The sequence below is a fragment of the Prionailurus viverrinus genome, chromosome D2 (genome assembly GCF_022837055.1).
Source record: "Prionailurus viverrinus isolate Anna chromosome D2, UM_Priviv_1.0, whole genome shotgun sequence".
NCBI classification, from domain to species: domain Eukaryota; kingdom Metazoa; phylum Chordata; class Mammalia; order Carnivora; family Felidae; genus Prionailurus; species Prionailurus viverrinus.
Genome location: NC_062571.1, coordinates 12,938,511 through 12,959,932, shown reverse-complemented (window position 1 = coordinate 12,959,932; position 21,422 = coordinate 12,938,511). Strand labels below are relative to the sequence as shown.

At 41.0% G+C, this 21,422-nt stretch overlaps 1 protein-coding gene across 9 annotated transcripts in view; it reads right to left on the bottom strand.

Moving 5' to 3' along the window:
• Positions 1-968: 968 nt before the first annotated feature.
• The window catches only part of LYST (lysosomal trafficking regulator), a 194,467-nt gene continuing 174,013 nt past the window's right edge, over positions 969-21,422 (bottom strand). For 8 of the 9 annotated variants that reach the window (XM_047826303.1, XM_047826309.1, XM_047826311.1 and 5 more), the window contains 7 exons: positions 19,753-19,889; positions 16,762-16,860; positions 10,607-10,746; positions 9,804-9,901; positions 4,866-5,022; positions 3,996-4,067; positions 969-3,111 (listed from right to left, as the gene is read on the bottom strand). In XM_047826303.1, coding sequence (XP_047682259.1) covers positions 2,973-3,111; positions 3,996-4,067; positions 4,866-5,022; positions 9,804-9,901; positions 10,607-10,746; positions 16,762-16,860; positions 19,753-19,889 — 842 coding nt within the window. In that variant the 3' untranslated portion in view covers positions 969-2,972. The remainder of the gene's footprint in view (positions 3,112-3,995; positions 4,068-4,865; positions 5,023-9,803; positions 9,902-10,606; positions 10,747-16,761; positions 16,861-19,752; positions 19,890-21,422) is intronic. The other variant, XM_047826310.1, reaches the window with a different exon arrangement.

Here is a 21,422-nt window from a genome sequence, read left to right as displayed (position 1 = left end):
GGCTAGAATCTCCCTCCTCTTCTTCCACCCGACCCCATCACCTGGCCTTGGCCTTGTGCATAACTGGCATTGAGCCAACACAGTTGAAAGGAAGAGGGATCTGAGACTTGCAGGTAAGGAGGGGACACTGAGGCTGGCTGGCTTACACTGCCAGGTGCTCCTCCTGAGCTCTTCTGAAGACGGACATCTAGAAACAAGGGTGCTCTACTCCCGAGAACCCTGAAAACACTTCAGAGGCAAGGCAGACTAGAAGAATGATTCTGGGTTCTTGGGCTGCCGTTCCTTGAATTCACACACCACTTTGCAACGCCCACCGGCGAGGCTGAGGAGCGTAGAGGACGCTCTTTCCTTCACTGGGCCTTTGTTCGTTGATGTTCCTGCCTCCGGCGCTGGTAAACGTGCTGTCTGGAACACATCTGCCCCCATCTTTACCTGTCAAATTCCGATTCGTCCATTATTAGTTTGCAACAAAACTTTCCCTTTCTCAAGAGGCTTTTCTAGATCCTCTTGATCTAAATTGAATTCTTCCTGTTATATTCTCTCAGAGGACCCTACACTCTACCTTAACGGCACTTACCGTATTTTGTAACTACGGACATCGTATGTTACTGATAGCGCGTTTCTCTACCGGCCTGTAACCTCCAGGAATGCAGGGAACAGCTGTATCTTCAGCACTTAGCCGAGTGATACAGGGATGTATGCAGTAGGCTCTCGTGATAGATCGGCTGTTGGGGGTGGGAGGGGCAGATATATTTTCTTTAAAAAGTCTGCCTAAACTCTATTTAAGGGTAGTAAAGGCTGAAGTAAAATTTCTCATAAAGAAAGGAATTAAGAAACGAAAGTTATTATTTCTTAGTGACATCAGTGTATGGAAGAGCTAAAGAGAGAACATAGATGGGTTACAAAAAAAGCCACCAGTCTGAGATCTGGTTGTAATATTTAAATGGTATAAAGAATAGGTCTTTACATCTATTTTTATGAAATTTATTCCCAGTTTGAAGTGGCAGTGTATACAAAGATGACAGAGCTTGTGATGTTTTACAGAAATGTTTACTACAACATGCACATTATGAAGTGTTTCAAACATACACATATTAAGTTTCATGCTGAATAAATAATCCCCCCAAATTAATTTTTATTTTTACATAAAAATATAATATTGCACTCTTAACAAGACCAGTTATTTTGCATATTTTCTTTTTAAATAAATGATGAAATTCAGCCTTAAAAAAAAAAAAAAAATAAGAAGACCGAGTAGCAACCCTATTCTAATAGGGGACTAATTTAAAGTTCTTGGTAGAAAAAATGAAAGCCAGACAATAGCTGCAATTTTTTTTTTTTTTTTTTTTTTTTTTTAAACAAAGCAAGATCACTTCAACGTGAATAGGAATAATCTCGTCTCTGCACCTTCTGGGCCTCAGAATGCAGACCTGGTCTGTGCAAACCGTGATCTAAATGCAGTCTGTGAGCGTGTCCGGTGAATAACAAGCATACGTGGCCGCTTGTCTCCTGCATCTATGGCGACAGCAGAGACGTTTGAATTGTATTTCATACAGTTTTTAAGCAGAATGTTTTAGAAAGTCTGGAAGTTACAAAAGTAGTTCTGTAAACACCATATGAATTAGATTTCCATAACAAACACGCAAGTTATTCTTAGGCAGGAATACATATTTTTATCCCGTGGTGACATATTACTGAGCTTATTGTACAGTGTTTTCAAAGCCAATAAAGCAGCACCCCAAGTAAAAATAGAGCCGGAATATCTGGTAGAGCTAGACCATCCCGAGATTTGTAGGAATTCTGGTTTATGGTGTGCCAGTTTTCTGAGGTGTATACCTAGATTTTTCTACTGCTTCTAGAATTCTCAGGTAGCGTTGGTTAGTAGAAACAGTGGAAACCGTTTCCTGTAAGAATTACTCTCTGTCCTGTTGGAAACAAAGTAAGCAGTCTCCTTTTCTTTTGAAATTGTTTTGTGGAGGAAAACACTCCCTGGACATTAAATGTCTTACCTAGAATATATTATTGATATCTGTGCCATCTTTTTGCATAGTGGAGGCTTTCTATTGCAAATTGTTAGGTATTCAGTGCTCGGTAAATGGCAGATATTAAGATAATTATCACTGTGTTTAAATCTTAGTGACTCACCAGTATCTAGTGTTCTGGATTTTAAGGAGTTTTACGAAGAAACAGAATGTGTCTGAAATCAAAGATACTTGTGTTCTTGTTTGTGGCCATCAAAAAATTCTGGTTCTACTTTGAGCTAAGAAGGCAACTGGAAAAAAACTGCTTAACATTGAGATTCATTAGTGGTTTGTTTTAGTATTCACGTGTTCCACAGAGTGTTCGGTGCCCAGACACCGACCGAGTGATTTACTTCTCAAAGAAAGCACTTATCAAGTTCACGATTCTTATCCCTTTCATTAATTTTCATTTTTTCTTTCTTTCTTTCTTTCTTTCTTTCTTTCTTTCTTTCTTTCTTTCTTCCTTCCTTCCTTCCTTCCTTCCTTCCTTCCTTCCTTCCTTCCTTTTCTCAGGGGGAGGGTGGATTATCTTGGCATAAAACTTCTTAAATATAATTTTTAGAGTATTTTATATAAACAATTAGGCTAACCAGTTGACATTCTACTGGCCCTTTTGGAGTAACAGAAAAAGCAGAGACCCTAATCCTTTCTTTAGATTATGCTTATGGGTAAAAACTTTAAAGATACGATTTTAATTTATCGTGTAAGACTTGAATCTTGTTGCTTGGGACATACTGACACAGCCCTCTGGATTATCACTAAATTAGAACAAAACTGTTCTCTTAGGACCTTGTGAGGCTGCAGAATATTGTGCAGGTGAAGAGGGCTGATCGTTATTTGGATGATTTGTTTGGTCATCCGTTTCTTCAAGTTCAACCTCCCCAAAACCGGGAAGGTCTACAAATCAAGTTTGGAGCTAAAGTGCTTTGGAGGAGCGAGGTTCTCTCTCATTCATCCAGCTGCGTAGCTGCTGAGGAAGGAATAGAACATGGGCTGTTTGAGGCGCTGCTGGTCCTTCCGGCACCAGGCGATCACGGTCCCGTCACTGTTCGCGGTGTACAGATGGTGGCCGTCACAGGAAAACGTGAGGCTGTCAGAAAGAAATCCCGTCTGTATGTTATGTCTTAAAATTGCATTTGCAGACTGGTGATCACACAGGAATCAGTGTAAAGAAGCTAAGATATCTTTACCGGAGCAGAGAGCCCAATGAAATGCCTGCTTACAACCCACCGGTCTCCAGTGTAATCCTAATACAGTTTAATTGCCCTGCTGACAACTTTGTGAAGCTCATCCTGACGAGGTGATACGGAAGAAAATCAGGATCAAGGAGGGCAGTGCATTCTGTTCCTTCTTTGCATATTTTCTCTTATCGCCTTGTTTATGCTTTATTACTTAAACAACAAATACTTGAGTATAGGAAAGTTTACAAAAGATAACAACAGTGCCACATGTTCTCTTTATAGAAACAAGTGGTGATTATTTTAGGGAGATATTTTATTTCCCTGAAAAAGGAAAAGGTAAATGTAGTGCACTGAAAATAAACTAACGTAATAACGTAGAATTTGAATGACTGATTTCCAGTTGATTTTTTAAGGTCAAGTGTGTTAGTACCACAAAGGGTAACTGGTTGTTTATCAATATTACCAAGTATCCTCCTGCAGCTATCAGTCATCCTTATGGTATTTTCAATAAGAAAGGGAAAGGATATCATTTCTACAATTCAAAAGCTTCCCTGGGCACTCTCCCAGCATGTCTTCTGTTAGACTGGAGCTCCCAACTCAGATTTGAAGCCCTACGAAGATGTGGACTGTGTCTCCTCTTGCAAAAGGTCTTGGTCAGCTTGGTGTTTGATAAATGGTCAGCTGTTTATGACTGTCATCACATATTTCACATCAGTGTGCTTTAACAACTCTCTAACAAAAATACAGTCACAAAGTATATCATGAAGAATGGTGGGGGGGGGGGGGCGGTTACCTTACAATCGGCTTATTTGATTTAGGAAATGTGATTTCTCGCACAGGCTTTAGGTCCCATGTACTCCATAACCTAGAGAGGGAAGAAGTCATCATCTAATTATGCAAACTAAAATTTCCTTCACTAAAGGGTCCTAAATATTTGTTTATTTGTTAAAAATCATCTGGAAGGAAACACAATAAACAATTAACTGTAGTTCCTTCTGGGAAGTTTGCAGGGGGTGTATGTGGGAGTAAGAAAACTTGGTAAATTTTCACAGACAATACACAATTTCAAAACTACATTACAGCTAAGTTTGTTATTTAAAAATAAAACAGGAATATGGGGCACCTGGGTGGCTCAGTCGGTTGAGTGTCCGACTCTTGGTTTTGGCTCAGGTCATAATCTCACGGTTTGTGAGTTCGAGCCCGGCATTCGGCTCTGCTGACAGCTCAGAGCCTGGAGCCTGCTTTGGATTCTGTGTCTCCCTCTCTCTCTGCCCCTCCCCCACTCATGCTCTGTCTCTCAAAAATAAACAAACAGTAAGAAAATATATAAATAAATAAAATAGGAATAGGCAAAGAACCTATATCTGAAGGTGACTTTAAATCTCTAAATATTAAATATTAACATGCCTAGATATGATCTCACAGTTTGTGGGTTCGAGCCCCGCATTGAGCTCTGTGCTGACAGCTCAGAGCCTGGAGCCTGCTTCGGATTCTGTGTCTCCCCTTCTCTCTGCCCCTCCCCTGCTCACACACACTCTCTCTCTGTCTCTGTCTCTCTCTTAAAAATAAACATTAAAAATTTAAAAAAACCAAAAACCTAATTTTTGAAACTGATGTGTCCTTATGAACAAGAGCAAACAAAGAGAACGAAAACTCCTCTTACCTTACAATTCCGTTTTCTAATCCCCCGGCAATCACATTGATAGATACTCCCTCTGGCTGGTTAGAGAAAGCAACAGAACAAATGATCTCTCTGCAGTGGACATGTCCAACGAGGTCCCCATTCACTGTCCAGAGTCTGAGGTCACTGCCTCCACCAGCTAGAACACCAAAATCGTTCGGCAGGTCACCAGAGTGTGGGTGTGTCCAGGACCCCGCGCCCTGGGTCCCAGAGGGCTGACTACCCCTACCCCTCCCACCCCCCCACCCCCATTGTGCACCAGGCTTGTTTGTTTCAGTGATAAAATTTACAGGGAAGTCATGACTGAAGTCTGTATAAATAAAATTACTACATTATAAGTCATACAGACCTCTGTGTATTTATTTACCTAGTGACAATGACCGGTGGGAAAATAAAAATATTAATGTATAATAGAGAGCAACAGGTAAGTTAATCATGTATCTGTGTGTAATTGTAATATTTTAGTATACGAACTGCCAAGTCTGAATTTGAAAGTACCTAGAGAGTTAAACAATCTCCAAAAACAAATGAAAATATTCTGTGGAACCATCTATAAGAAGTGACTTATGTGAATTTGAAGAGAAAAAAAAGTTACAATAAAACTTAGCTGAGTCAAAAACTACTTCTTAAAGAAAAAAAAAGAAATCTAATTCTCACAATGAATCTTGTAAATCAATGACTTATTAAACTAATTCTCCCTGTTCAAAGACCATGAGTAACAAAACTTTCTGTAGTTTTCGAGAGGGGATCAGTGCTCCCCATCCTCTATAAAAATGGGGCTGCAGGTTTGGGGCCTCGGGATGATGAGCCCAGCCTTCTTGGGAGAAATATTCTCAAGCTGATCAAGACAGAGGTTAAGAGGCTTGATAAAGTTTGGATGCCATAGGGTTACTACACTTGATTTTATCTCTCCATTAGAACTAGCAAAAAAAGTACAGAATTTAACTTTCTCCTTTATTAAGGCAATGACAAGATTTCATAGACTTCATATTTTATAGCAAAGAAACAAACTGTGCAAATACTTCTTTATGTAAAGATACGCTGAAGCCCTTCAAATACCACAAACCCAACGCCTTCCGTGCCACGGCACTGTTCCCGACCGCCGAGCAGTGGACACAGCCCAACTCCCGCGCACAGATGAACGGACACACCGAATGTGGTAGGTGATCACACAGCAACATTGCTTGGCCATGAAAGTGATGAGGTTCTGACACATGTTACAACATGGATGAGCCTCAACATCAGGCTAAGTGAAATAAAGGACATGAACAAGACGAAGAAGGACAAATGGTGTAGTATGATTCCACTTACATGAAGTATCTAGAATGGACAAATTCCTAGCGATAGAAAGGAGGGTGGTCACCAGAAGCTGTGGGGCAAGGAGGAACACTTATGGTTACAGAGTTTCTGTTTGGGGTGACGAAAAGGTTTTTGACGTAGACAGTGGTGACAGCTGCTCTACACTGTGGATGTGATAATGCCACCAAATTACATATTTTTAAATGGCTTAAATAGCAGTTATCATGTTAAATATACTTATCACATATGTAGAGAAAAACGATGAACAAATGGCCGGGTTTTACTTAAGACTTCCCATTGATTAGGGGAGATTACAGATTCAGTATACGAAAGAAATACAATTGTAGACGATAAACTCATTTTTTCCTTGAGTAGACATTTATTTCACTCTTTGTTTTGAATTTAGTGTTTGATAAAAGATTTGAAAAATAAAACAACCAGACTTCTACTAGTCAGGTTAGAAGATTTATTGAAGGTACTGATGTAGGCGTTGATTGTTCCATGTAATCCATAGCCTCTGCACAGCTTAGTCCCTCAGAACAAAAAATCTAAATGTGGTCCTGGACTCTATGAAATATGGTACAGAACTTAATAGGCAAAGAATTACCCTAGAGGATTACCCAGCACGTGGGGCTACCACAAAACCAAGTAACTACTCATCTGCCGAAGACAGTACACAGCCAAGCTGAGGCCTTTACTCACTACCAGATGCTCTCACATAGAATTGAACTCAGCACATCAACTAAGAGAAAGTTGGGCATTCCTGAAAAAAAAAAATATTCCTCCTATACATCTTCCCCAAGATTAAAATAAATTGGAGAGTCACTGAATACCCTGAATTTCATAATATTGACTCTCTAACGCCATTGGTACCACATGACCAGGCTATGAACCCCAGTTAAAAGGCACATATGTTGATCCAGTGGCAGAATGATTTTAAAAAATGCAGAAGCCATCTGTTACAACATTTACATAGTTTAATAAATTTCACTTCTCATCACTATAAAAACCACATCCCATAATAAGGACTGGGGAATTATGATCAAGGGTAAAGAGCTTGCATGTGGAACTTCAGCCCCGATACAGAAATTTTATATATGTATGTGTAACATGTACACACAGAAACGTACATACACACACATGTAACATCTATACACACACACACATATATTTATTAAAATTTTGATTTTTAAAGTTACTTGGATGGTACTCACTAAAGGGTGAAGATCTTTGGTAGGCTACATCTGATGACTTTTTTCCCTTCTTGGAATTAAGAATAGAAGTCCAGTTTGGGTTACTAAACATAAATTTGGCCTGTCTTTTAAAAATCATTATTTTCATCATGTTCTCTTTATACCAAATTCTTATTATGACTTCTCTTATATATGTACCAAGAGACTTAAAAAAAGTAGAGAAGGCCTTTTTGTTCAAAGTGGGGGGAAAAAAAAGTTCTAGCCATTACTCTGTTATGCTGTGTGCTACCTAGGGACACCTGAATAGCCTTCCAGCGAGTTAGTAATTGCAGCAAAAGTAATTTTGTTTCTTGTTCCCATATGACTAGCTGATATAATATCACAGATATAAATCACTACTGGCAGCCGGAAAGTAATTAACTTTACAAAATTCAGCTCCCTAAGGTCGGTCCTAACTTCCAAATGTTGCCAAAACAAGAAAGTAGAGAACTCTATATAAATAATCATTATATTATTCCCCCAGATTCCTTCTTGATATGACATACTAAAAGCTGCTAATGTACAAATCAAGGAAGAACAATTATCGAAGTCATCAATCATCTGCCCACACTTGGATTATCAACGTCAACTGTTTAAAATCTTTCCCCTCAGTTATGATGATTAGGAAATAACAATGTTTCCATGACATTATTTTATAACTGGATGCTAACACTGGCAAATGCTTTCATCTGATACCTTTAAAGCATGACTGAAGATATTACTTTTCTTGAATACAAGAATTAACGAATGTTTTGTAAAGTCAACAATAAAACTCCAAGAGATATCTGTAGCATAATAAAAAAATAAGTATCTGGTCATCGTTCCAGGTTCCTGGCACAGAGCTCCTGAAACCCTTGTAGTTTACCATCTTTTGTATGCTAATGAGCTGACTCCTAGGGGGCAGGCCCTACACAGCTTCCGGATGGGGGCTGGTCGCCAGAAAAACCAAGGTGGGGGGAGGTGAGAATTTACGGTACTTCTCCACCTCCAGGGTGGGGAGAGAGGCTGAAGGTTGGGCTCAATTACCTATGATGGCCAATGATTTGATCAACTGTGCCTCCATGACAAAACCTCGGAGAAACCCCTCAACAGCAGGGTTAGGAGAGTTCCCCGTGTTGGGGAGCACATTCCTATGCCAGCAGGGGGGGTGCACTCTGACTCCACAAGGACAGACCCTCTGGATCTCACCCTATATCCTTCATCTGGCTGTTCATTTCTATCCTTTATAATAAACTACAGTAGTTAGGTATAGTGTTTTACTAAGTTCTGTAAGTTGTATTAGATATTTATTGAACCTGGTGGGGGGTTCTTGGGAATTCCCAAATTTGCTAAAGAACTTCAAGTACTTTGTGTCAGAACTAAATTGCATTGTTGGGGCACCCAGGTGACGGCACAGGATCAGAGAGCTGTTTGGTGTCTGCAAAGACAGCATACATTTGGTTTCGGGGAAAAAAACAAATGGGCGCCTGGGTGGCTCAGTCGGTTAAGTGTCTGACTCTTGATTTTGGCTCAGGTTATGATCTCACGGTTCCTGGGATCGAGCCCTACATTGGGCTCCACACTGACAGTGCAGAGCCTGCTTGGGATTCTCTCCCTCTCTCTCTGCCCCTCCTCCTCTCACACACTCCCTTTCTCTCCAAATAAATAAAAGAAAAGAGAAAGAAACAAACAATATAAAACATGCAAGCAATGGATAGAGGATCACCCACTACAGATATGTCAAAGATCCTCTACACTGAGTGGGCAGAAAAAGACAGTTTGTCAAAGGATCCTTTCAATGTTAAGATCTGCAAACAGAAAATTTATGAATTTTCCAACTGTTCTTTCCTCAAGTTTTACAACATGTATACTTGAAAAAAAACAAAACTAAAAATAAGACCTCTGATTAGGAGATCTAACTTTGTCATGCAAATTTTAAGGCAAATTATGCCTCCGTTTGTTATTCTATAATATTGTTCTCAGGAACTGGAAGAAATATATTCAAAACTGATCACTGGCTGATGCTTTGCACTTAGGAGGAAGGCAGTGAAGTTATTAGTAGTTAAAAAGCAGAAGCCAAAAAAACGATAGGAAAACAAAAGCGAAGAAAATTCAGATTAATTTACGTAATAATAATTTGCTTAACACATGTGCTCAAATGCAATCTTACATATATCAGAAAGAGAGTTAAACTATGATAATACTAACTTTTGCATAAATTGGTGCCTAAACTGATGAGCTCACTCTTGGACCTCACTGTATTTTAATACACAAATATGCTATTACCAAAGTATTTGGATCTGGCAGGGACCTGAGAGATGTAATCCAACAGTTTCACCTACGATGGAAGGAACTAGCTGAATGCTGTTAGCACAACGACCTCTGGGCTCTGGTTTTGGGGCTCACTCACCTGAGTCACATACAGTGGCAATGTCACCTGTGGTTTCACTGGCAGAGACGGCTGTGACAGGGCTTTTGTGTCCTGCCAGGCTTTGTACATAGCACAACCTGAAAGACAAAGATATAAATTTGCATATGATCATTAAATATAATTATATTCTCTTACTTGTATAATTCCTTTCCTCAGTATAAGGACCTTGTACTCAGAAGGCATTCCTAACTTTGTTCTTAACTGATTGTTTGATTTCAATTAGATTATAAAGTAAAGGTTGTATTTCATGTTTAAAATTATTATAATGTAAAAGAGGTTAGAGTGGGAGACAGCCAAAGCATAAGAGACCCTTAAAAACTGAGAACAAACTGAGGGTTGATGGGGGGTGGGAGGGACGGGAGGGTGGGTGATGGGCATTGAGGAGGGCACCTTTTGGGATGAGCACTGGGTGTTGTATGGAAACCAATTTGACAATAAATTTCATATATTAAAAAAATTATTATAATGTAAAGATATTATTAAATTTTTTTTAAGTTTATTTATTTTTGAGAGACAGAGACAGAGAGCAAGTGGGGGAGGGGCAGAGAGAGAGGGAGACAGAATCCGAAGCAGGCTCCAGGCTCCCAGCTGTCAGCACAGAGCCCGATGCAGGGCTCAAGCTCACAAACTGTGAGATCATGACCTGAGCCAAAGTTGGAGGCTTAACCGACTGAGCCACCCAGGCATTCTGGTAAAGACATTATTATAGTGCATCTGTTTCACACAGTAAGAACTGAAACATTAAAAACAGCTGCGTTGGAGTTACAGCCCTCCTTCTGTACCTGTTTAAATCCCATATGATGCAGGTGCCATCTCTGCTCACACTTATCATTATACTGTAGGGTTTGCAAACGAATAAGCTGGTTATCTCTTCTGTGTGCCCATAGAGATGTATCTGGGACTCCATTTCTATCTCTGAAGGCTGAAATTTAAGAAATTCAGTAAAGTATAAGATAAAAACCATGACAAAAGTTTTCCTAGTACTGTATCTCAAAAATAAAAAACTGAAGTGACTCAAACATTCAAGCATATCATTTTTCTTTTTTTTAATGTTTATTTATTTTGAGAGAGAGAGAGAAAATGCACAGGGAAGGGGTAGAGAGAGAGAGAGAGAAAATGCACAGGGAAGGGGTAGAGAGAGAGAGACAGAGAGACAGAGAATTCCAAGTAGGCTCCATGCTGCCAGTGCAGAGCCTGACACAGGGCTCGATTCCTTGAACTGTGAGATCATGACCTGAGCTCAAATCAAGAGCCAGATGCTTAACCGACTGAGCCACCCCGGCGCCCCTCAAGCATATCATTTTTCAATCCATTTCAGTTCAACTTTGTCCTAAAGAGTAAAACTAATTAAACATTATCAAAGTTTTAATTGCCCATAATTTCATGAATATGCTTTTCATTTTTTGTTTTCTTGTCTGGTCTTTGTCCAAATACTCATGTATTTTTGTAGGTACGATTATTTTTTTTTTTTTATTTAAAAAAAAAAATTTTTTTTTTCAACGTTTATTTATTTTTGGGACAGAGAGACAGAGCATGAACGGGGGAGGGGCAGAGAGAGAGGGAGACACAGAATCGGAAACAGGCTCCATGCTCTGAGCCATCAGCCCAGAGCCCGACGCGGGGCTCGAACTCACGGACCGCGAGATCGTGACCTGGCTGAAGTTGGACGCTTAACCGACTGCGCCACCCAGGCACCCCAGTAGGTACGATTATTGCCGTACAAATAATTTTAAAGTTTGTAGTTTAAATTCTCCTGTAAGCATTTTGCATTTTTGATTGTCTTCGAAATGACTTTTAATGGTGTTATAATATTTTATACAGTTAGAATGTCTTAATTTACTTGAGCATTTTTAGTTTTTGACAGTGTACTTTCCAAAGGCATTGTACCAATTCACGGGGTCACCAGCGGTGATATGCTCCCATACCATTACTTGTCCATAGTTACAGATTGGTCTTCTACTTCAAAGACTGCAAACTGATGTTCCAAGGTCCTTGTTGGCTCACAGATGCCAGATGTCTCTGCTAGGTTTGACTCTTGCTTTCATTAGACTAAGCTGTTTATCGTCATAAATTATTTCAGTATTTTACTTCAAAGGATATAGAAAAGTAGAAAGATAAGTATAAGAGAAAGCTATTTAACTGGCCACTCAGGTAAACTAATCTTAATATTTTATCCGATCAGTTTATTTTTTAAACAGGGAAAAAAATGAAACATTGCATAGTTTGCATACTGTTCTGTCTTATTTCCTCTCTCATCAGAAGTTACCAGCATCCTGAATTTTGTATTTATGTTCCCCACATTTCCCATATGTTCTACCATATGCTACCATAACCATAAACAACATGGTGTTTGGTTTTTCGTGTTGATAAACTTTAAGTATGTGTTATTATTCTTTAGGTATCTTTTGCATCTTGCCTTTTTGTTCACCATTGTTTTTGAAACATATCTGTGTTGATATATTAGCTGTTGCTCATCTATTGTAAGTGCTATGTACTTCAGTGTTTTATGCACATAAAATACATATTTTACTCTTAATGAATCAAGTGCCCAGGTAATACTAGGCCCACATTCTTTCTTGGAATGACCCACTTCAGCTGTGTGGCAGGGGCTTCTGCTCAGCTGGGATACGTGACCTTCAACCGAACACAATCACAGACAGTCACAGAGACGAGATGTGATTTCCACAAGGGCCAAAGTCCTGGGTCTGAGCTCCCCCGTCTCTCTCTAACTGGGGCCCTTCCCACAGGGCCAGGAGTCTGCAGGGCCAAAGGGATGTACCCAGAGCCCTTCCAGACCATGCTTCAGGCTAGTTGGGTCCGAGGGATGCCCTGTCCGGAAAGGCCCAGGCCCCTCCTTGTTCTGCCTGGGCTCTGCAGCACGAGTCTGTGACTCACTGCTCATTCCAGGTCTCTGAACATTTCCCAACCTTTATAACAATCAAGGTTGCTTTGAATTGCATTTCTCTTATTATAACCAACTTTAACTTTTTCACGTATTTATGTTCTTACTTGTAAATTTGTGTTCCTGGTTTTATGTATCTGTGACTACATTTTAAAAAATCATTTGGGGGGCGCCTGGGTGGCTCAGTCGGTTGAGCGTCTGACTTTGGCTCAGGTCATGATCTCGCGGTCCGTGAGTTTGAGCCCCGCATCGGGCTCTGTGCTGATGGCACAGAGCCTGCTTCAGATTCTGTGTCTCCCTCTCTCTGACCCTCCCCCACTCTCACTTTGTCTCACTCTGTCTCTCAAAATGTAAAAAAACAAACAAAAAAAAAAAAAGAAAAAAAAAAAGAAAAAAAAAATCATTTGGAGGAGCTCCTCTACCTGTGGAAGAGAATGAACGACCTGGACCATCCTACCAGTCTACAGACACCTTAGCCAAAGTCAGGTCTTGAGATCTGGACACCCCAGGGAATTGTGACCCAGGCTGTAATGCCGCATGAAAGGTGGTCCCATGGGACTCATCCTCACTCTTAGGGGGCAGCCCTTCAGGGACCAGCCTTTGGAGAAGGGCCTCTGTGGACTCCCCAGCTTGCTCAGTCCCTGGGTATTGTTATTGATTCCTCTCACAAAAGCGTCCAACGACAGGGTCAATACTCCAGCATTGACAATGCCCTCAAGGCCAGAGCTCCCCCTTGCTTATTTACGTCTCTGGCTTGGGAGTTTTATGATAGTGTGTTAGCTCTTGGATGCTTTCATTGCACACACATGCGTGTGTGTGTGTGTGTGTGTGTGTGTGTGTGTGTGTGTGTTTACCCCATGATCATGAATAATATTTATGGGGTAAACACAGCATAGGACCCCTATAGTGGCTGTTGATAATTTTACAGATTTTACACTTTAAAATGGCTATAAGAGTTAGTGTTACTAGATGATTCCCTGACAGGTCAGAAAATAATTTCCATGAGCAGAACAGGAATCATGGCCTACTTCATTTAAAAATTTCTCTTGAATGGCATAATACTATCTCGGATAAACCTCATATTTATTCTCCTGCCACCACTGATTTAGAGAACAGAAATACAGGTGTTCACATACATGATGATCATGTGGCCATACTAGTTAATTAGTGAAAAAACGGACTCAAGAGCAATTATTTTAAAATCAGTTATCACTTTTAGCAGACATTCTTCTCTAATCTATAAACAGCTTATAGATAATTCCTTCTAACAAGTCAACTCATGCACCCTTACGTGGAATACATTTTAGAAGACTATCTTGGGAGAATCAACAGAAACTTACAAGGCTTATGTGGTACGGTTAGATATGCTTCACTAGGTAAGGAATGTATTTCATAAGACCCTCTTGAAAATATCTCCTAACAGCTATTTTGGTCACACCCTGCACAGCCCTCGGGGAGCCTGTCTTTTGTCGGTGTTAAAGCTACCTCCCATGAGAACATAAATACTTGTAGAACCCCGGCAGTCAGTGGGTTGGGAGAACAGAAACTGGAGACACAAGGCGTCTCCTGCTAACCACACAGGCACCTGGTCACGATGCAGCTTTCGGGGGTGCCAAAATGGTGAGGGGGTCCCTGAGGAAAAGCAGCAACAACATCGACAAAAACCCATGTTACCTCCCCTCAAAGCAAACAGTGCTAACACCACATAGCTAACATGCATTTTTGGACATGGCTTAAATAGTAACTGTTAATCTCATGACTTGATTACTTAATACTAGTATCCTTGGGAGAAAAAGAAAACCCTTAGAAATAAAGCTGAAAAATCTACTTACAGGTAAATATATAACTGTGGAAGCGTAAGCAACATAAGATTTCCCAAGCTTCTAGTGACTTCAAAAGCAAAAGAAGCATGTCTTTCTGTATTCACACTGTGACAGCGAGGCCTCCCATCTGCTACATTCAAAGCTATGCTGTGCACAATTACTCCTGTACTGACAATTTCATCTTCTTTTAATCTGCACTACACGCTGTGTTAGTATACAATTAAGATTTTAAAGGATAGTAGGGCGCCTGGGTGGCTCAGTCGGTTAAGCGTCCAACTTCAACTCAGGTCACGATCTCCCAGTTTGTGAGTTCGAGCCCCGCGTCGGGCTCTGTGGCGGCAGCTCAGAGCCTGGAGCCTGCTTCGGATTCTGTGTCTCCCTCTGTCTCTGCCCCTCCTCTGCTCATACGTGCGTGTGTGCTCTCTCTTTCTCGCTCAAGAATAAACATTAAAAACATTAAAAAAAAAAAAGACTTTAAAGGATAGTAAGAATGGAAGGAAGAACCAAGCACAGGCTGTTCAAAGGGTTGGCAAAAACAAAAGGAAAAGTAAAAAGAGAAGAGGAAGCTAGTTTCTAAACAGGAGTCACGGTGCAAAGTCATCTGAGTGTGCAAGCACGCAGCTGCTGTAGCGGCGGGGCTCCGAATATGTTTGGAGGAGAAGGAAACCGAAGGGTGAGCTTTGAAGACACACGTGCTGTCAGCAGTCAATATTAGAGATGATATAAATTAACATCCACTGTAGGCCTTTGGGAGCCAACAGGAGACGTTCCCAGAGCTCAGGTGCTTCTCTGCTTGCTTCCTCATCATTCTTTCTGTTCTGGTATAAAAGAACTTACTACCCCAGGCCCCTTCTCCCCGGCTCTGACCTCTCCTCTCAGACTTTCAGACCCTAAACTACACATACAAGTATTTTCCATCCCCCAAGATACCATTCTTTTCTTGCCACGTTGCTGGTTTCCTGTGCCTGAAACACTCTTTCCTCTTTTCTCTACTTAGGAAACTGATCCTTTCCGATCCAGCTCAAGTGTAACTTGTCAGGTTTTCTGACATCCGGCCCCTCTCTGGTGTCCTTCCAGCCTGGGTACGAACTGTTCTCGGGGCACATACCTCACTCTCCTGTGAGAACCTGCACATGCCCATCTCTTGTGAAGAGCCACCCCCATGGCCCACCTGCACCACGACAGCGGCCTCTGGGCTTGGCACACCTGCCTCAGGCTCCTACGCCCCAGTGTTGCTCCTGGCAGGTGCACAGTGGGCTTCCTACAATGCTGGTTAGATCAAATTATACCTGCTTCAAGCATTTTAATGGTCCCTTAGGCTAAAAGACAGAAACACTATTATGGTCATATTTATACCCCAAGAATCATGGCAAAGAACCTTAATAAGAGTTTAAAAGGGAATAAACTTGGACAGAGAAGTAAGAGGAACCTAGCATCACCCCATGCTAGCAAGACCAGTTTACCCAGTAAAACATATTTAATAATGTAAGAAAGAAAACTGCAATGGGGTGGGGGTGGGGCGGAAAGCACAAGAAACAAGAAAGTTCTAGAATAAAATAATTACTGAGTTATTACCCTACACTTGCTATTTACCCTCAACAGCACCACAGAGAGTTGATTCAAGAAAGAACAACAGTAAATTAAAAATAAGTATTGCATAATATGTCTTTTCTTCACTTGACTGCTTTATAATTTAATTTTCAAATCCCGGAAATTCAGCAAATGGCTAAAATAAATTTCTTTCAGAAAGTGGTAGAAATCAAGATGGGCTATTTGGATTTTGCTGCAGTCCAGAGGCTGTAGGTAGGTTAAATATTAGAGGTTCTAGGCTTCCAAATTTTACAGAATCCTGTGGTATACTCCTAGACGTTCAGGTCGACACCAAGAATACACGCAAACGAGCATCACAATGTCATGAAGAAGTATCATCACAAAAGAGATCATGACTCAAAATGCCATCTGTCTGTGACACCAAAAATAAGATCTTTATAATCATTTTCAGAAATTTTCGTGATCCTAATAAACCTGAAGAGTCAGATACATGACCTTTTATATTTTAAGAGCTTGTGTGAAGAAAAGACTAAAGAACAAAAGATTAGAGTGCAAACATTTCCAGTTAATCTTCTACCAACGAATTATACTTCATAAGCATTTTTTTCCCCTCACGAACAGGAAAATCCCAAACTAGCCGCGACGTGAGCCCCAGGCCTACCGTGCTGCTGGTGAGCCTGTTTGCGTAGGCCGTGATGACACCACATTTGCTCCCAGTAAACAGCTGGCAGCTGTCAGGTACCCAGGCACAACTAGTCACCTTTGAAAGGGGACAAACCAAGGATCAGCGTGTTTCAAAGGCAGGAGAAATGTTTCTACTTCTCTGACAATTATTTAAAAAATATATAACCACAACATTTAATGAACATTTTACTTGAAGTGATTAAAAAAGGGCAAGATATAACAACAGAGTATTCTGTAACTTCAAGCCAGATGTCTAAAGGCTATTTCTGAGTATTACAGTATATCATCATCTATGATTTTACATTTTTCTGCGCGCGCGCGCGCGCACACACACACACACACACACACACACACACACACAGTCGTCTGTTCCTCAGAAGTTTAAATAAAATGATCCAGGCTGAATGTGTGTGTGATGTGTGCCTCTGTGCGGTTTTACACATTTACCTGATTTTTACTTTTTTTTTCTTTTTCTGCTTCTAGTGGGGAAATGGGGTACATTCAGATAGAGGTATTGCTTCTCACAGTTCTAAAGACTCTTAAATAGGAGGAGAAGGAAAGATAGAGGTGGAGAAGAAAATCTCGGATTATTCCTTTGGGGCTGTAAACCCTTCAGTCCTAACCAGGGAGGCCCTGTTCAAGGCCACTCAACTCTCTGCCTACTGAGTCTTCCTCTGGCTCCGGGCACCAGCTGACCCCCCCGTCCCCAGTGGCTCTGCTCCCCTGCGTCCCTTCTGTAGTCCCACCTGCCCCACGGCCCACGTCCCCTGACACTGCACTGTGCTGAGAAGACAGAGGTCATCAGCCACAGATCTCATCCTCTCCCCTCCTTCGCGCCTCAAGTGTCTCGGGGCTTCTCCTGATTGAGAGGAGAAAGCCCCTCGCTTTTAAGGCCAGCCCCACCCCCCACCCAGTGTTCCGCAGAACCTTTGTCTGTACTCTCTCTGAATTTCAAGCTGTCTTTTGCTGGCTTCTTCCCCTGGACCTGTACATGTGCTCAAATGTCCACGACTTTCTTCACCCTGGCTCTCCTTAACCTTCCAGACATCAGCATCCAGTGGATCCAATTTTATTTTTTTAATTTCTTTCTTAAATAGTTCTAACTATTTGTAAGGGTTAATATTTCATGACTTCTTTCTTAGAGGTCTTCCATAAGAACAAAGAGAAAATGTATTTGTTTTTTATATATAGAATAAAACTCACTGTCTTGCAATTACCATATGGGTCTGCTGAACTCTTTTATAAACCTAAGTTACAATTATAGGGTTTTAGTAATTTCATCTTCCCTCTGGCTCGAAACACTTTGCTGTTTCATCACTGTGGGAGTTATTTCATCAATTATTCCCAACGATGCTAACACAAAACAAGCAAGAAAATGAAGAATGATGGATCTCCTGGAAGGATAATGTAGGATGTGAAATGAATTGTCATCCTTTGGTTTTCTCACTGCATTGTCCAAAGAGTGTTGTCATCTTTCAAGAAAACACAAAGGAAGGCCGGAGACACCATTTCTGTAGTCTGCTTTTAGCTTTCATTGACCACAGTTGGGAATTCAGAATTTTTCATGTTCTACTGATAATAGAAAAGAGAAGAAAACTGACAGGGGACTATGTTTCGCCATTCTGAGATCAGTCAGAAGGTGAAGGCAAGGGGATGGCAGGACTCCCATCTCTGATGATGAGGACGCTGATCGCTGATCGTGGAGGTGAGATCGGAGCGTGAGTCCTCAGACGGGAACATCCGGGACGAATTTTCTCAAGCTAAGGAACTGCTGAGGGAACGATATGTCTCTAAGGATGAAGATAAAATATGGCGCTCTCATCCAGGTAGCCATTTGACTGAAAGTTCTTCATCACACAGTATTTTTCTAAAAGAATCTGGACGATCCTGTTTTGCTAAAAGGGTTTATAACAGTACTTTTGTCTTTAATGATATGCTTGTGTGCCAAACTTTACGTGATAGAAATTAATTTTGTGATGCTCAAGTGCTTACTAAAATTTCTAATAAGGTTGTTTTTCATTGTCCTTTCGCTTACTTTTGTTACTTTACTGGTAACCAGACAACAAAAGGTCATGACCTTTTCTTCAGGTATTCTGAGGGTTAAGCAAAGGAGTCACTGCTCTCCTTTCTTTCACTGCCCCAAATCCCCACAAAACAGCTTACTCCATTCTCACGTGCCCAGGGAATGAGAAAATGTTAGGACACATGAATAGGCACCAGGTGTTATGTAGATAATGGAAGTCAGAAAATGGCAAAAGAATTTCCCACGGAAAGAAAGTCACAGAAAGAGGGTTTAACGTACGATTTTCTATGGGAAAAAGTTGTGGCAGTATTGTGTGCCTGTTTGTGTGTGTGTGTATGTGTGTGTACATATGCAGTATACATACTATATATATACAATTGGAGACATTTTTACAACAGCTTTATGAGAGAGTAGTGGGGAGTCCATTGCCCCAGTGTCAAAGAGGAGGAAAGAACCTCAAGTTTGGCAAGGTGAGGGTGCTTGCCGAAGGCCACACAGGAAATAGCCAAGCTGGACACTAACACGGATCAGAGGGCTTTCGCCGGGCCCAGGCCCCTTCTACCCCATCGCGATGCCTAAACGCCCCGTCTATTTTGCAAAAACCAGGCAGAGAAGATGGCACTCTGGCTACAGAAAATGACACAGTGACAAAAGACAGCGAACACTGAGAAGGAAGCAATGCTGATTTTGTTCCAACAGCTGACGCTGACTCGGTGATTATAACACTGTCTCTGTGAGGTACTGGGGAGAAGACAGAAGCTGGGGACAGAGTCAGGACAGCAATGGTTGGGAAACCGGAGCGCTGGAAACAAGGCAAAGTCCAGCATCGTCAGCTTCTGGGCTGAGTTAACTGCAGAATATTAAAGACCAGCTGCTACCGGTCTGACTCCTTTTTAAAGCATTGTGTTTAATCAGTGTTATAAAGTACTTCATAAAAAAGTTTACCTGATACTGTTGAGAACTTTGTATAAAGTTTATTGGAGGCTCACTTTGTTTGCTCTTCAACCTTAAAATGTTATCAGCATATCCCCAGCTCAGGATGGCTGACCACTGAATGTCGGTACTGTTCATGCTTCTCACACCTGGAGAAGGAGAAATGAAAAGTATCCGGTTGCCATCGCTCCACTGTTCCCGGCAGCCCCCCAGAATGGTGGGCTAAAAGCTGAAGTTTACGTAGCAGAACATAGTATCTTTCCAGTGCAAATCACCTTTATATTCATAAGATGGACCGATTTAAATTAGTTTTATTCCTTTCATGCTAATGGGATTCTAAGACCGGAACTCTATTTTTTTTTTCACTTGTGATGCTTTGGCTGGGATTTGATTTAGTACTAAAATATCTGTTAAGGAATTTTTATAAAAGACAATGATAGTCAGGCTTACACTATTCATGTTCTATGACACTTGGACTTAAAAAAAAAAAACCAAAAAAACCCCAAAAAACAAAAAAAACTAGGGACGCCTGGGTGGCTCAGTTGGTTAAGGTCATGGCTCAGGTCATGATTTCACAGTTGGTGAGTTTGAGCCCCGCCTCGTGCTCTGTGCTGACAGCTCAGAGCCTGGAGCCTGCTTTGGATTCTGTGTCTCCCTCTCTCTCAAAAATAAACAAACATTAAAAAAAAAACTTAAAAAATAAATAAATATAAACTAGATACTACTTAAATAACTTTGTAGATACCACCTGCTGAAGAATCAGCATAGACAACTAACTATCAATATTAGAAAGAGAACATGGCTACCTTAGAAGCAATACCTGTCCTAGGAAGGGTTCATTCCATCCTGTCAAGTACAAGGACTTTGCATAGCAGACTTTGATTTAAAAGGGTTCTGTTTTCTCTTTTTTACAACATAGTTTTATGTCTTTGGGGGATAAAGATTTGGACATTCTGATATCCCTTTTCAGTACTATTCAAAATCTATTCTTGGTCGTGGGCTGAATATAGGTAATGCAGCATAGATGCCATATCCGGTACTGGCCTAAAATTTGGATTGCTCAAGCCCCTTTCGGAGAGACAATGTGCTTTATTTATTGCAGCACCTATATAATGAGCCCACATATAGAGGAATAAAACAAATAAATATTTGTTGAAAGAATCAATAGCACAGTGAAAATGTAATTCACAGATTGGTTTTGTTTTGTCGACTATAATACCAAATGTTGACATCAGTTTTGCAATAAAGGAACTGGAATATACTCATTTAATATAAGCTGCTCTAAATATAAGCTGCTGGGGAAAGGAACCACATTTTGGGAGTCTCAGGGCCTCTCAAATTCCACCATAATGTTTGGCATGCAGTGGGTACTCAGTAAACCAAGTGTTCAGTGAATGAAATACATAATATACTGGGGCGCCTGGGTGGCGCAGTCGGTTGAGCGTCCGACTTCAGCCGGGTCACGATCTCGCGGTCCGTGAGTTCGAGCCCCGCGTCGGGCGCTGGGCTGATGGCTCACAGCCTGGAGCCTGTTTCCGATTCTGTGTCTCCCTCTCTCTCTGCCCCTCCCCCGTTCATGCTCTGTCTCTCTCTGTCCCAAAAATAAATAAACGTTGAAAAAAAATTTAATAAAAAAAAAAATACATAATATAACCGTTCCCAGTTTCTCTTCCAGCACTTAT